The sequence below is a fragment of the Pinus tabuliformis genome, chromosome 5_1, assembly GCF_031772625.1.
Source record: "Pinus tabuliformis cultivar Carrire ecotype Pingquan chromosome 5_1, CPIR1, whole genome shotgun sequence".
Classification (NCBI taxonomy): domain Eukaryota; kingdom Viridiplantae; phylum Streptophyta; class Pinopsida; order Pinales; family Pinaceae; genus Pinus; species Pinus tabuliformis.
The window spans coordinates 845301848-845318146 of record NC_142305.1 but is presented as its reverse complement, the minus strand read 5'-3'; the positions used below and the strand labels follow the sequence as shown (position 1 = coordinate 845318146).

Here is a 16299-nt window from a genome sequence, read left to right as displayed (position 1 = left end):
ACCCATGCCTCATGGATTAGTATTATGCTTTCTTCTATAAATTTGAACTTAAAACTTATATTTGAACTTAAAACTTAGTGCAAGTTAACCCCAAACTAACCCATGCGTCATGGGTTAATATTATGCTTTCTTTTTAGTGACTCCTTAAATTTGTGTAAGCCAAACTTCAATTAAACATTAGGCGATCATAAGGTGACCATAAACATGCCCCCCTCTTCCGCGCAGTACAAGGGCCATTGAATGTCGTGGAAGCATTTTCATTTTGGCAAAAATAAGGGCCAGAGAATGGGCCTAGAAGTATTTCTTTGTTCAGAAACAATTAGAAAGCAATTCAGAAACTCTGATTCTGAGGAATTTCAGTCTCGAGTGCTCTAAGTACTCAATTGCTTTCCCCTTTTTGGGCAGGGAAGGGGGTTGTTTCCTGCAACACATACTCAAAGAGTCCACAACAGTTATAACCAATTTAAATCATAGCATTGTTAGTCTCGCAACTGGTCTATGCAATATTGTTGACTCGAATCCTTTGACTGGTTATGCTTCATCCCGTGAAACATTAGGGCAGTGCTTAGTCTCGCACTGGTCTCCGCAATATTGTTGACTAGAACCCCTTGACTAGTTATGAATCGTCCCGTGAAAAACTAGGGCAGGATATAGTCTCGCACTGGTCTGTGCAATTATGTTGACTCGGATCCCTTGACTAGTTATGCTTGACAAAAAATCGTAGCGTACAATATTGTTTATGCTAAAAGCCCCCTTCACTTGAGTAACAAAACGATTTGAAGGTTTTGACAAAAAATCGTAGCGTACAATGTTGTTTATGCTAAACGCCCCCTTCACTAGAGTAACAAAACAATTTGAAGGTGTTGTATCCACAATTCATCTCAGAAAAATGCACGGCAATTTCTTCAAAATATGTAGAAAGCGCATTAATAAAATTTTATCCTACTGTCCTAATGTGAATGATTTCCAGACCCTACTTTGTAGAAAGCGCATTAATAAAATTTTATCCTACTGTTCTAATGTGAATGATTTCCAGACTCTACTTTGTCCTTTTTATTATGCATCCATCTGCAGAATTGACAAACACTGTTTTAGTATGATCTGTATTATTGAGAAGATCTTAGTTTGAATGTAAATCATCTTTATTTCTTGGGAGAAGCCATCTTTTAAACTAGGCTCTATTAGAAGCATCACCAATTGCCTCACCAAGCCACTACAGCTAAGAGTCTAATCACAAGCAGTTTCCAAAACCCAGAAATAGAAAATCTCATTGAATCAATGGTTGCTTGAGGGATATTACATAACAATATTTCCAAGTAGTTGCTCAGCAAACAACTGGCAGGAGCAATAAGTATCTGACAGTCGAAATTTACAGAAGACTTGTAAGACTAGAAATTTTCATATACAAAATTTGAACCATCTGGATCTGAAAGTTTGATTAGGTTAAGGGAATTTTGTTGTTACGACCAAAAAGATGATGAATAGAATTATGTACACCATATGATCTCTTCAATTATTATTTCAGCTTTTGGAACTTCTCAACCTGATTCCCTGAAGAGAATAGAAACAGTGGGCGATGCTAAACCTTGTAGCTGTCCCAATTACAATACACAACTTTCAGACGTCCTTGAAATTATTCCATGGAGGAGCAGGCAGCCACTAAACCACCCCCGCTAAAATTGTTTGGAATTTCCCCGGTATGCCTGCAAGAGAACACATTCCATCCATCAATATCAGCAAACAAAATAAAATGCTATCTACAGAATAAAAATATTGATTTATAGCAAGGAGGTGGGAAATAAATATAAACAAAATCAAACGTAAGTCATCTCAAAACTGTGTAGCACATCCAAACTATCTTGTAAATTGTGTGCATCTAAATTCCAAAAAATGCTTTAAACAAACTGCAGTTCCCTACATTTTAAACAGCTCTAATATCATTCAATTGCACTAACCCTTTCATTAGATTCCTTGAAAGTGCAACTTTCTCATTAGCAGCTAGGCATTTGGCAACCTCTCTCGGCTTCCTAATTTCCTCCATCTGCTTTTTCCTTTCAATCTGAGTATTCTGCAAGTTAGAAATAAATAGTCAGACTCTACAGTCATCTAATACACACAGGAAATAAAACTGCTCTTTTTTCAGCCTAGATCAAACATACACTGCAAATTTCTGAACTGCCATCTCAGTTATACTCACCATCTTTTCCTCTGGAATTAATTTCTGCTTCAATCGCAGTGCACTATCCTGCTCTCTCTTAATTTTTCTTTCCTCTCTAAGCCTTTCCCTCTACAATAAACACAACACAATCTGTTGAAAAATGAAAAAATCTTTGGAACCATGCCCACTATTATAATCACACCCATAAAGAGAGGTCCATCAAACATGTTTTGAACAAAGCATACCTTGGTCATCTTTTTTGGCTGGAACTTATCTTCTCCCTGAGATGACAGCAGATCACGGTTTTGCACAGGGGGCATTGCAGCTTTCACATTTGGATTTACTCCAGATGTATCATGGTATATATCCCCACCATTATAAGGGCGGGGAATAGAGAATTCTTTGCCTGCATTTAGAACTTTTCCAGGGATCATACCATTCTTACTTCCATACGGTAGTGGCAAATGAGCATCAGAACTCAGCCTTCCTGCAGGTTCTTGCTTGTGCCAAGCTGGATAGCTTTTTGTGACAAATTCAGATGATGGTGAATCATCAGGAGAATCTTCATCCAACTGCATTGAAGAATTCAGATCAGGCACATGATAATTATCACCTATTTGTAGATGATTGTTTGCAGGCCTCCAAGTGGATTTGCCATTCAAGGACTCATGTTTAGAATAAGAAGCCCATTCACATTTTGGGGAGGCTCGTTCAAACTTAGGAGATGCCCGTTCAAATTTTAGACCCATAGGAACAGACATGTATCCAAGTCCCACTCCTGTCGAACAGATAGTATGGAAGCCTTCGGGACGAAACATCTGCAAAAGCAAGTACAAGAAAACTTCAGTCTAACTGAGGTCCAGTGCACCCAAAGGAACATTGTGAATTGCAATTGTTTTACTGTGTTCCTCGTAACGTTCTAAAGGTACTTTCAAGAGAAATGCATAGAAGATACTGCCTTGAGCATATCCAGAAGATTTGAGAAAATTCATGGAGAAAAACCACAACAGCTTCGTAATTGTCAAAGTGCTATGCCAATTTATCAATGACATCCTCAAATTATTGATTAAATTCAATCTCCTCATATGCAAAGGTTCATAAAAAAAGTGCAAGGCTTCTAAAGAACAGACGTACTGCCAATAAAACTGTTCAATTGACTGGGAACAAATAAAAATGGACACCATAGTCATGGGCCATGGCCAGCAAAAATCACAAGGCCGAAAAGGTAAAAGAAGACCTCTCAAAAGCAAATCATTTCAAATCTGAAAACTTACATCCCAGAACATTTCTCAACCGAGTTCTAAATGAATGACGTGGTCAAAAAAATTTTAACCTTATGATACTTTGCGAAAGTTTGGCCCGAATGACATCTCTTATTCATAGAGAACAGTCATATGTGAAGTACTTCTTGCACATGCAACACAACCTAACATGTGTTACCATCTTGCTATGGAGACTGTCTGAAAAATACTGTATCTTGTTGGCACAAATATATTCCTCAAATTGAAAATATTCTGACATAGTACTAAGTTGCACAGAATTCATGAGCCTAAATGAATGACATGGTCAAAAAGAAATTTAATCTTTTGATACTTTGCGAAATGGCCAAAAAAGTTTAGGCTGAATGACACATCTTGTTTATAGATAACAGTCACACGCCAAGCACCTCTTGCACATTCAACAACCTAACATTTGCTACCATCTTGCTATTGAGACTGTCTGAAGACTACTATCTTGTTGACACAAATAAATTACTCAGATGGAAAATATTCTGAGATATTACTAACTTGCACAAAATTCATGAGCTAGTGCTGTAAAATTTGGGATCATGCTAGCTCCAACATTCCATTATAAACACTTCAAATATATGGAAAGAATGACACAATATACTCCCCAAAAACGCATGCCTACATAGCATAAACCAATTGCATGATGCAAAAATCACACTTTCACATTATGGCCACACCCCTATTTACAACTGTCCCTTGTTGTGTCTTTCAGAATTGATATTATTATTTAAACAAAGTTGTATATGTGCATGTAAGACGTTTCACTCTTAAGAAGCACAAGACTTCGTGGCTCTAACAGAGTAAAATTTTCTTCCTCATAGAGTGCAAGCATTGCTCACAAATCCAGAAATTAATTTTTAGCTTCAAAAATTTATAGTGCCATAAACACTTCATTTCTTTAAAAAACAAACTTAAAAATCCATCCCACAATTTAATTTGTCATTCACAATAAAATGGCGACAGCTACATCAAGTATTTAAATTCAAGAAAAATAATGGCTTGATTACATAATTTTTCAAACCAAACCCAAAAAAATTAAGAATCTAATCCAGCCCATCTCCTAAAATTTCATTTTTCCTCACAGGATTAGTTTTTCTTTTATTCTCAAATTAACGATATCAGTTTTTTGTTTGTTTCAAAGACAGTGTACATCTTTTCTTCAGTCACTAATAAAGCCAAAGATGACCTGGATTCAATTTACTTCCTTCACTGTTTCAGATAAAGATATATTTTACCTCTGTTGAGTTTCCTATATATCAATAAGCAAACAAATTTACTTGTGAATGTAAAAATCTTTGAACCTCCTATACCTCCTACTTGACCAATTCTTCTAAATCTATATATCAAGCATATCTGCCAGCAATCCTGCAGAAGATCTGCATCTCTATTTCCATTCTCAATTCACTAATGTTTTTGCAATCCGGAAAAATATCTTACCCTCTTAAAGGCCACAAAAGGGTTTGTAGAGGCTGAGGAACTTTTGTGGTCTTCAAGAGGTCATCTATGCTAGGGTCCCTTTGATATTTAACTTGGGAAACTGATATAAATCGGAATACTAATATATGTAATAGTCCTGATCAAGACAATCCAAAACAAATGCACTTGCCTACAGAAAGTTGAAATGCAACTGATAGTGGAAAATCACTCAGGAAAGACTAAGTAATGCCAAACAGAAGGACTATTAACTTACTTTGCGAGTATCTGGTTCCATCATCTTCTTTGGCATTCTCTGGATATCCTGTACAACAATATTACCCTGGTAGGGGGGTTCTGTTCAAGAAAGTAGACATCAAGTGAAATATCAGTGGCAAGCAAACGGTTTTACAACAAAAACTCAAAAACTTCCAATCAAATTGCTAATTTACTAGTACTCACGCCACCCTTCACTCCTTTACTAGATTCAGCCACAGAAATGAATGGGGTAAAAAGAGTCAGAATAGAGAATCACCTGTTGAGTCATCAAATGCACCAGGCGGTAGGGGGTGAAACTCAACACCGAGTGGTGGGCCATCTTCTCGATATTCATCACCTAGCTGCTCCCTGACAGCAGTAATAGCCTCGTGTTCACCCTCCTCTTCTGAGTATGGGTCCATATAAGAGCTTCTGTTCTTCCTCTTTCCTTCAAATTCATAATGCTTACCATTCTGAAATGGGCGTCTTCTTGCCTCAACTTCATAAGGATTCCCACTTTGTAATGACGATCTGTCTTGTGAAGCTGAACTACTTCCTGCAAAGGTGTATTCGTTATCATGGTTTACTTTGAACAAATCATGATCCCTAAGCTCTGACGCAAGGACAGCTGCAGGATAATCCATGGCATTCGCAAATCGTTGACTTTCAACCTCTTTGCACCTCAAATGGCGTTGGTGATCAGAATTTTTTCCACTGCCGCTAGAATCTTGTTTGACTCCATTAACAGAATCTTGCATTATGCCATTGTGTAGATCTTGTTTTCCATTGTTGGAAGCTTCTTCCTTCATGAGCCTTTTATCCTTAAGCCTCCTGTGACAGAACCATCCTTGTACCTGCTTCTCTGTTAATCCCAGTTCTTCTGATAACTGTGATTTCATAGCTTCCGAAGGATACTTATGTTCTGCAGATTACATATTTTCCAGAATGAACCATCACTCATGTAGATATAAAATTCACAATCTACTAGAGCTTCAAAATTTTCATACAATGATGCTCAAAAGATAAAAGAAAATACAACTACAGGACTTGAGCTCAAAAACTAAAAGACCATTACCGGCATAAAAGCTCTCTAGACCTTCGACCTGCTGTGGGGTTTTTAATCTCCTTTTCTTGTTCTCTGGAGATATTTTGTCTTCCTCTGACTCCATATTGCTTTAATCTGAAAAACATCAAGAGTTACCTTAAGCAAACTAAATTTGATATGCTATACATGATATGATGTCGTATCTTCTGTCTTCAAGAGATGGTTGTTCCACAAAATTGAAAAGATGCATCAGCCATATGACATAGAATTCAGATGAGGTCCAATAGGACATTCATGACACAGAACAAAAGTTTTCAGCCTAACCTCTGAATTTTATCTTGTGAGTTATCGGAGGGGAGAAAAACGCAAAACAAACAGCGCAGAAACGAGATAAAGCAACGGGCAACGCGAAATCTTAAAGAAATGCTTTACATGTAAAACTAGCATACGTGCTCTGCAATCTCGAATACTATTTGAAAACGAAACTAGAGAAAACAATTCTATAGGATTTCAGGACATAGTTCATCCTCAAGAAAAGGAAGATACCAGGAAGACAAACAGTTGCACTGAGACAACACAATCAACATGCATGCAAGAAGGAAAAGTCTGTTACACAATATTAGGCGCAGTTATCATACAGAGCAAGGGTTTGCAAACGCAGAAGCACAGAATATTTCCCGGCACAGACTCCGCAAGAGAAATGTCCAGAAGACCTAAAGACTCTCACGACCCAAAGCCGTTAAAGCCAAAATAGAAAACCCTGGAATCTGAAAAGCTTCTAACAAAAACCACATCTCAAATATCCTTTTGGAGCACTCTACCCTTGAAGACATAGCATAAATCGTATCGGCAAGGCATACATGTACAAGCCAGAGAACCGTCAAAACCCGAATTAGACCGTGCTATCTTTAAAATTGAAGTAAAAGAGAGCAACCTGCGTCTGAAACAAGTAATAACAAAACAGAAAAGCAATAATAGTCTGAAAATAAAAACAAACAAGTTACAAAATTCGTACCTGAAACCGAAAACGCAAAAGCTTCTTGCACCCAAGGCGGAAGTTCGATTTGCAAAAAATTTCTCGCACCCAAGCGCCGGAAGTTCGATTTCTTTCACGGCAAGCAAACGGCAGAGCAGGATCCGCCTCCTGCAAACAGCGGGTCGCTGCGACGGCAGTTTCAGAAAATAAAATAGAAACCCTACAGATCTGAAAACCCGTACACGGTCAACCCAAAGCGCGAGGGTTCGAGTTGCACGCCCTGCTCTCGCATCGATCTTTAGATAAAACACGTATTCAGAACCCTAGCAGGCACCCGATCTGGAAGACGTGAGGGCTCCAGGTTCGATCTTAAACAGATCCTGCAGAAAAGGGTAAAAGCCCGCACTCTTTGCACTCCGGAAAAGGAAATAAAGATAAAAGCAGGAGAAACCCTCAGCAGCAGCGGTCCGAGGGATTGAACAGCGAGAGGCTTCACTTACGCAGACGGACTAAGAAGGCGAGGCGAAGGGAAGGAAGAGAGGTAGAGCGAGAGACTCGAAGGCGCGGCGTACGGCAGCAGAACCAGAACCAGAACAAGAACAAGAAAACCAGGCATGAGAAGAAGAAACTAGCAGAAGAAGAAGATATATGAAGACGATATCGAAGCAGAAACGTAGCAGAAACATCGAGACTCCCCGAGCACAAAACCCGGGCATGCCATCCTCAAAAATCTTCCGATCTCCCACACTAACTCCCGTTAACCAACTACCATGGTATCCTCCTCCTTCAACTACGACTACCACTCGGTGTTTTGCTTTTGATTGCTTCAATGTCATCGACACACCACAATAACTCAGTGGTTGTTTTTGTTGTTGTTGTAGTAATACTAGCACTAACAACACCATCCCCATCATATCATGCAATTACATAAACACACAAGGCCCCTAATCCTGCCCCCTCCTGCTGCTTCCTGGCTGGCTGGCTGGCTGCAGCTACCCAAAATTCTATTTTCTGCCAATTTCTATTCTATTCTATTCTACGGTAACTAACAAACCCAACCCAAACTCCAACTCAAACTCAAACCCCAACCCCAAATCCAAATCCAACCCCAACACCAGCAGCACCAGTAAGAAGCAACAACAACAACAACAACAGGCAGTCAGCAGAAGGATGTTGTTGTTGTTGGATGTAGTAACATGTTGTTGTATGATGAATGATATGATGATGATTCCGCAAGCTAGCTAGCTCGCCATCAAAGACGAGTCAAAGCATATCATCCGTGGCACCAGAAAACAGCTGCCATTCACAGCGGTTTAATCCTTTACTTACATAAAATTAAATTTAACGGGATTTACGAGACGGAATTTATTTCAACCCCAAACCCCAGTCCCTACCCTAGGTGCCCCCCTTTTAATTTTTCTCTGTCCGCCTGTCTCTCTGTCTGTGTCTTGTACGCAGCCGTTCCACAATTTCAGATTATAGATTTATAGTGAAGCTCCCGGGGTGGGAAAAGGGTATTCCATGTTCATTCATGTTAAATCCAGTAAAGTTAATAATGCCCAGCCGATACTCGTGTGCGTGCGTGCTTGCGTGTTAATGTATATATAAAATGTATATATATTTAGTGTGACATTTAAAGTCTCCTCCCCACCCTTAAATTTTGTGATCGATTTAATTTTTAAAGAAGTGGCGTGATATGATATGCTGTGCTCGTATTGGTACAGGGTACAGAGGTGAGAGAGAGAGCTCCCTCTGGTTTTTTTTTTCTATGTACCAGTTGTGGGCCCCGCCATGGTCAGATGCATAAATCCGGCGCGACTCGTGAAAAATCCGACGGCCCCTGAGATAAAGGGGTGGGTATGATGAAGCTTTAAGGCCTGTCAACGGCATTATGAAAAGAAGTTGATTAATGCCATTGCCAGGGTGGGTGTTGTATAGGCTTCTCCGAATGCCAGACAGTTTACGCAATTGTATAGAGAGCCCCATTTTTTTTTCCTGGAAAAGGGACTGATTCCAAATTTTCCACACCCCACAGTGAGCCATGGGGAATCTTACACGCAAGGGGTTTTATTTATGGGGAAGTAAGTCTGCCCTGTGCATGCATGATGGGGACGCATCGGGAAGAAAGAACTTGACACTGAAGGAAAATGGAGGAGGATGTTGATCTCTACGCAAAAGGCCAAACCAGCTTTGTTTGATATACATTTCCAATTTATTTCCATGGGAACACTGTTACATGCCTTTGACTTCACCCAGAAGCTTCTCTGCAAGGGTTAAAGAGAAATTTAATAATAAAAAAACCAGGTTGCCCATACGCCATTGTGTACCAATTCCAGGCTTATGCTAAGTTCTTCAAGTCGTAATTATTGAATTCGCTTGGATTGAGTTAAAATAAATATTGGAAATTCAGTGACATTTTCATTAGGTTGAATTTTTTGTTCAAATTTGTTCGTGATGTATATTGATTTATACAGATAATTTGAAGAGTACTTTCTTGTTGTATCAAGAAAAGCAAGATGCATTTAATAATTTAATATAGGTTGGATGTTTCAATTAAAAATTTGTGGAAAATGTGTTTGGTAGAGTTACATTTTGAGTGGGTGTAACGGTTAAGAATATGAGTTTTTTTTAAATCATAGGTGCAAAAATTAAAGTAGATAGGGCATGTATTTTTTCATAGATAGAATTGTGTGAAAGGGCTTCATTATCTTACAAACAAGAAGGTCTCTTACTTATTTGTTATGTAGCTAATCTATAACTTTAATTACCTATGAGGTGTAGACCAATTGGTTTACCTGGGGTTTAGTCCCTGCCAAGTCATGGGTTCAAACCTCATGGGGAGAGGTTGAGGAATAGAAGCCACTTTGGAAGAATTAAACTTCCTAAGGGGAGTATCTTTTAGCCTAGTTACAAAAAAAATTTATAACCTCAAATTAAATATTATTATTAATAATTAATATTAAATTATTATAAATAATAGTAAAATTCAAAAAAGACCATGATCGTAATGATAAACTATGTACATATATAACAAAATAAATTAGTATAAATCCTTTTTGAGTGTGTAGAGGTCTACATCTCAATATCTTCTTAATCGCTTTTGGTGCTTTTTACAGGTGTGGTTCAAATAGATTTACTACACTTTTATAAGATTGTGGTTAATATGTTTATATTGATCATTTTTTCTTAAACAAATTAAGGGTTTTGATTTGCCCAACAAACTTAAAATTCCTCAATCTTTGTTTTCCATACATGAGGTGTTATAGCTTTGCTAGATTTGAATGGTAAATGAATTTTTGCATCGTCATATAAATACTTGACAATTTTAGAGGCTATAATGGTCCATTGCACTCCTCCATCCATCTCTCTATGGAAGTTGAGGCTATGAGAAGGATGAAACAACTCTTGTTCTTGATAGTAAGCTTCTTGTGCTATGAGGGGTTTGCAATGATTTGCTTAGAGGAATAAGTTCAAAAAAGACACTTGTGTTTTACACTTAATAATTAAGAAGGAAATAAGTATTCCTGGTACTTTCTCTATTATCGATGTATTAATTATATCCTCCTTTATGACAAAAATGAGTTCAAACACAACTCATACTTGCTCATACCGGTGGGATTTGCATAATATTTAAAGGCGTATTGTGTTTCTTTCCAATTGCATGTTTGTTGTATCAACCTTTTTTATTTCTTTTCTTTTTATCGTGAGAATTGGTAGAACTACTGCTTGTCATCAAGGAGGCTTGAGGCCAAGTTGGAGGGAGTGCCTCATACTCTTAAGCCTACTACAAAGGCACACAAACACACTAGGAGTATTAATCAAGTTTCAAACCTAGGTGGGCCCCAATATTGATCAACAAATGCTTTCTGGTGCAGGACATCCATCGTTCGACCTGGCCCAATGGGCTTCTTGTATCAACCTTTGCTTGGATAGAGAGATCTTCTTTTATGACAAAACAATCCTTCAAGGAATCATAAATATGTCAGGGGAATACATAAAGAGAGAAACAAATCAAACAAATCAAGGTACCTTTGCTTGGATTACAATAACGCAACTTTTATGTGTAGGCTTTGTGTAGAGATAAGGAACTAGAAAGAACCCATCCAAAAGCACCAAGTTCTACAACCAAAAAAAGGGGATAAATAGCAATCTCCATTCATAGTAATATATTATGAAGAAGTTCGAGAAAAAGAAAGCAAAGGTATCCAAACGTATAGTTATAATGAAAGATCACTGCATAATGATGGAGTCTACGCCTGAATATCCTTCTATAAAAATGAATAAGAATATGAACTTAAATAATTTGGATAAAAAGAAGAAACAAAACCTTTATCAATTCAAAAAACGCAATGCAATCTTTTAAATCAATCCAAAGAACACAATACAATAAATATTATTGGTGCATCTTTCCACTTCATAGAAATAGACCAAATAACAAGAAATCAAAAAATAAAAAAGAAAAAAAAACAAACTCTTCAACATACTATACCCACACGAAATATATTTAAAACACACCATACATTTTTTAATATTGTAAAACAACTCACTAAACAAAATATGTAATTGAAAATTTTATACACTCATGGAAAAAAAAAATCTAAAATTTAAAATCACTGAATTTAAAATCTAAAATCTAAAATCTAAAACTAAATCCAAAATGAAAAAAATCAACATTAATCATCAAACCCAATATATAGCACAAAAACAATCCCACAAAACACATAATGAATATCTCCTTTTTCTTCACACAACCCACAAAATAATGAATATCTCCTTTTTCTTCACACAACCCACAAATCCTCCAAGCAAAGGCATATACATCTCTATGATTGACTCCACACAGAAAGGTTAAAATGAAAGTTGAAATGTGTGAATGGGAATCATGAAAAGGACAGGGAAACGATGAATAGTTCGAAGAATTTCTTTGAAAACAGTGAGGATGGAATACCTTGGCTTGGACGCACTAGGGATTGAGTTAAAAGAATAGACTGGTTTTTTGCTAGTGTCAGGCTCAAACAATGTGGTCCACATACATATATGTGGAAGTTTGAATGAGTCTTTTGGACATTAACCATATTAATATTCTTTTCTTCATTATTCAGAGAGACCTTCATCGTTCCAGCCATAGATATTTTTTTTATTTTTTTTTAATCGATTGATTTGAATGTCAAATTTCCTGTTATTTTTGTGTGTTGGGCCCTTCTAGGAAACTTATATTCCTTCCTCATAGGAGCTGACCCTCCACAATACGAATGCTTTCTTATCAAGATATACCATATTCTTCAAACAACCAGACGCTTGAAGGTGACTTCTTATAACTATTTGGTGTGGGACCCATTAGCATAATAGCCCATCATATGGCTCCTATTTGGAGAAGGGATAGTTTTTACCACAATTATATATTGTAAGTATATAGGGTAATAGTCAACAATTGAGTCCTTTTCTTAAGTTATTGTTAATAGGAATCTGTAAAATTGAATGGTTGGGTTGTTGAAAGTGATTCACCGAAATTTGTATTTGTATATTATGGGTGTTTTATGATTTTTGTTTCTCACTCGTGAATTTTTTTATATAGTATTAATATTGTTGATTTTAATTGGTTATGGGTTGGATTTTTCATAAGACTTTGGGTTGTGTTTTTAAAATATATATATATAATTATTGTATAATTATTTAGTGTTATTTGAAATTATTATTTTTATAAATATGTGTGTAGTTGTTTATTTTATAATATAGCGCAGTATGTCTATTTTTTTTTATTGGGAGTGAGTTGAAAAGTAGACAAATTCAATTTTTATGGCAATTTTTTTGACAAGGTAAAGTTGGATCCTAATCTACTTATTTTGATATTTTAATGATATGAGTTTTTTTAAAATGAGTTAAAACCTTTAAGACCAAAGTTTCATGGTCAAAGTTTCTATGAATTGGATGAATTTTTAAACTTCCAAGAAAATTCCTATGGGATTTGAGGAAGAATCTTAACAGAAAAATGGTTGAGATTATCCATATTTTAACTTACTTATATATGTTTCTAGAAACGATGAAGTTATAATGACAATCAATTTTAATATTGTTTATCCTAATTGCTTATTGACATCTATACCAATGGTTAATGGTGACAACTCTATCATATGAATTATCTTAGAGTGTTTGATCAGTTGAAACTCGTTTGAATGATTTGCGCAATATATACACAATGTTAAAGCCTTAGCGTGCACTATCTCAGATATGTGGGGGGTTATTTTGACTAGGTTGGTTATTTATGTCTCTTTTCCCTTATCATTGGTGTTATATAGGCTTCCTCGTGGATTTTCCATTTGTTTGGTGATGGTATTATTTAATGGTTATGTTGTCCTCTTTAATGTAATTTGTCATGGGTCGGTTGAAGTCTTTTTTACAATTTTGTGTTATAGTGATCTTTAAAATTTTAAGTTGTTCTTATTTGAAGAGCTCTAGCATATATAAAACAAAATTGTTTTTTTTTTTTTGGTTTTCATATGAAATGGAATTTGGCATATGTAGATATTTCATCTTAATAGTGAACCCTTTGAAAGTGTTTGATTCAATGGCTCAAATTTTTAAGGACACATATTGGATGTAGTCTTAAATGTATTTTCCTATTTAAGGTAGCATGTGGTTTATGTCCTTAGTTTTAAGAGCGGAAGGTGATCATTTAAAGGGGTGTGTGGGTAATATCTATGTAGTTGTAATTTTTCATTTTCTGTGGTTGCAATTTTCATTACATTGTTGTCATGTGCAATTTTTTTTCATGGCAACATTATTTTGGTTGGGGTGGTCAATATGGGAATTTGATATTAAATAATTGTTATTGTTTTCTACTGATCTATTATTGCTTTAGTGAGTTATTGTGTGTGGTGTAAGAGCATCTTAATAAGTGCTTATTTTCAATGTCCCATCAATGGAAAAGTGAAGTAGAGATGGAGTTTCAGAAGCATGAATGTGAAATCAGTATGCAAATACATTTGATGTGTGTGTGTGTAGAGGGACAAGTTGAGGGGAAAGCAAAGGTAGTTGAAAGGTTGGTTGTAAGAAGTTGAAATGTTAAATATATGGCAATGAGTTTGGATCAAGAAAGGAAGAAGATAATTCCTTGTTAATGAAGTTGTGAGGCTAAGAACTAAAGGCATGAGGAACAAATTAGCACATCAAGTAGGAATTTCAGTTGGCACTTAGGTAGTGGTTGAGCTAGAAAGGATTTGAGCCAAAACAAGTCAAATTAATGCACAAGGAGAAGGATTTTGATGAAGAACATTACACCTTGAAGGAAGAGCAGAGAATACCATTAAAGTTATTCCTATTAGATGTAAACAATGCAGAGTGCGAGTAGAAGAAAAAGTGAATTGGTTATGATCTGGATTTGATCATTATATTATTCATCCATCTTGATGCTTTCAAAGTGGAAAAAGTGTAGGAATCATGATTTGTAAATTGTCAAGGATATTCCACTAGATAGTTCATCAAAATAGATATGAAAAAATTATACTTGAAAAACTAAAATCTACATTATGCGGGTGATTATTCCTTAGACTTTTGGATTTAGTAAGTTATTGTTTCATGTGTGCAATACATTAAATGTCAAAAATAGAGAATAGAGAAAAATATAATCACTCATAACCATAAGAACACAAGATATACCTCGTGGAACTCTTTCGGGAGAAAACCTAGTTGGAAGGTGAGGTTGTTATGCTCTCTCTTTCTCTGAATGGAAATAAACACAAGCATAAAGAAGTAAGGCATGTGGCCTATGGCCTACTACTGTGTACAAATCCTATTTATTTTTCTCTCTCTATCCACTCTTAGCTACTCTTCTCATCTATGAACAAAATTACCTCTAATAGAATGGAACTCCCTTCTCCTCCTAATGGCTTGGTATAACACAAGCCAATAGCCTACTAATGGTTAGGTTTGACTCTCTAAACTCTTAACTAGAGCTGCAATATTGACTCTTCTAGAGTCTTCTTCATCATGATCACGTCGCTAGACCCTTTTCCATGAATAATGGGGGCTACTATGGCATCCTCTCTGTTGGAGAATGTAACTAAGTTCATTTTTCATAATTATATCAAAGTGTATTTTATGCAAAAAGCAAAAAGAAGAAGAAAAAGTTATTTTAAGCATGGGTTTCATGCTCAAAAGAAATTATTATTTTATTAGTTAAGCATGTTCTTCATGCTTCTAGGATTTGATAAAGTCAAAGAGTCAAAGTCCTATTTGGACCTATTGCAAAAGAAAAAGGAAAAAGAATTTGTATTTTGGGTTATAACAGTCTCTAGATGCCAAATCGGCCCTACCCCAAAGGACATGAGTGTTTGCACCCCTCTGGACAAGTATAAATAGAAGAACATTGGATCTCATTTTACACACGCAATTTTGAGCATTTGATATGAAAGTTCACAGAGAGAGAGAGGAAGGTCGAAATCTAAAATAGACATCGAAAGAAGGGTTTATCTTCAGCTCTGTTTTGTATAAATTCTACCTTGACATACCCATTGTTGAAGATTTGTTTCTAATGATCTACATGTTGTTGGTCTCTTATTGTTGATGGATTTGTTGAAGGAAGGTCTAACTTCGCATCTAGAGGGTTGGTTTTTGAGTCTTGGATATCTCATTCTAATCTGATTCTATAAGAAGACAATTTTCTAGGATTTCCCCTCGGAGGGGTTTTGCCATGGCTTGAGCCTATATCTTGTGTCTTTTGTGTTCTTCATGTTTTACGTTTGGTAATTGCTTGATGAAGAAGAAAAACATAATAAGATAATACCAACAAATTCACAAGTAATTATCAAAGAAGAAGGAGAAATTTAATTTAATATACAAACCTCCTATTTCTCCAACACTCTCGAAGTATGGTGGTCAATGTTGATAGGTCAACTTCCAGGAGGCATAACTTTCTCATGCGATCTTTGATTGAGGAAATTCTTGAGTTGTTGGAAAGATATTGGCACATAGATTATGGAACATAGGTCCACAATAAGTGTTCATTTAAGGCCTCAAAGTAGTTCTTAAAGTTTTTTACCCAAAATTTTCCAAATTAGGATCCTCGATAAAAAATGGTCTTGTGCATTTATTCCTCCACTTGTTCCACACTAAAAGGATCAAGAAGGATGAAAAGTGAGATAATGATCCAATATGGATCATA

The 16299-nt window shown here is 36.2% G+C and overlaps 1 protein-coding gene across 1 annotated transcript; it reads right to left on the bottom strand.

Annotated features, from left to right (window-relative positions):
* Positions 1-1241: 1241 nt before the first annotated feature.
* LOC149167501 (uncharacterized) lies at positions 1242-8608 on the bottom strand. Its single transcript, XM_089433013.1, has 8 exons — positions 7179-8608; positions 6194-6298; positions 5396-6040; positions 5138-5217; positions 2404-2976; positions 2198-2287; positions 1956-2068; positions 1242-1703 (listed from the first exon to the last, which is right to left on the bottom strand). Exons 2-8 carry the CDS (start codon positions 6285-6287, stop codon positions 1634-1636), a joined length of 1665 nt encoding a protein of 554 aa, XP_089289139.1. The 5' UTR covers positions 6288-6298; positions 7179-8608; the 3' UTR covers positions 1242-1633.
* Between the last annotated feature and the right edge of the window lie 7691 nt (positions 8609-16299).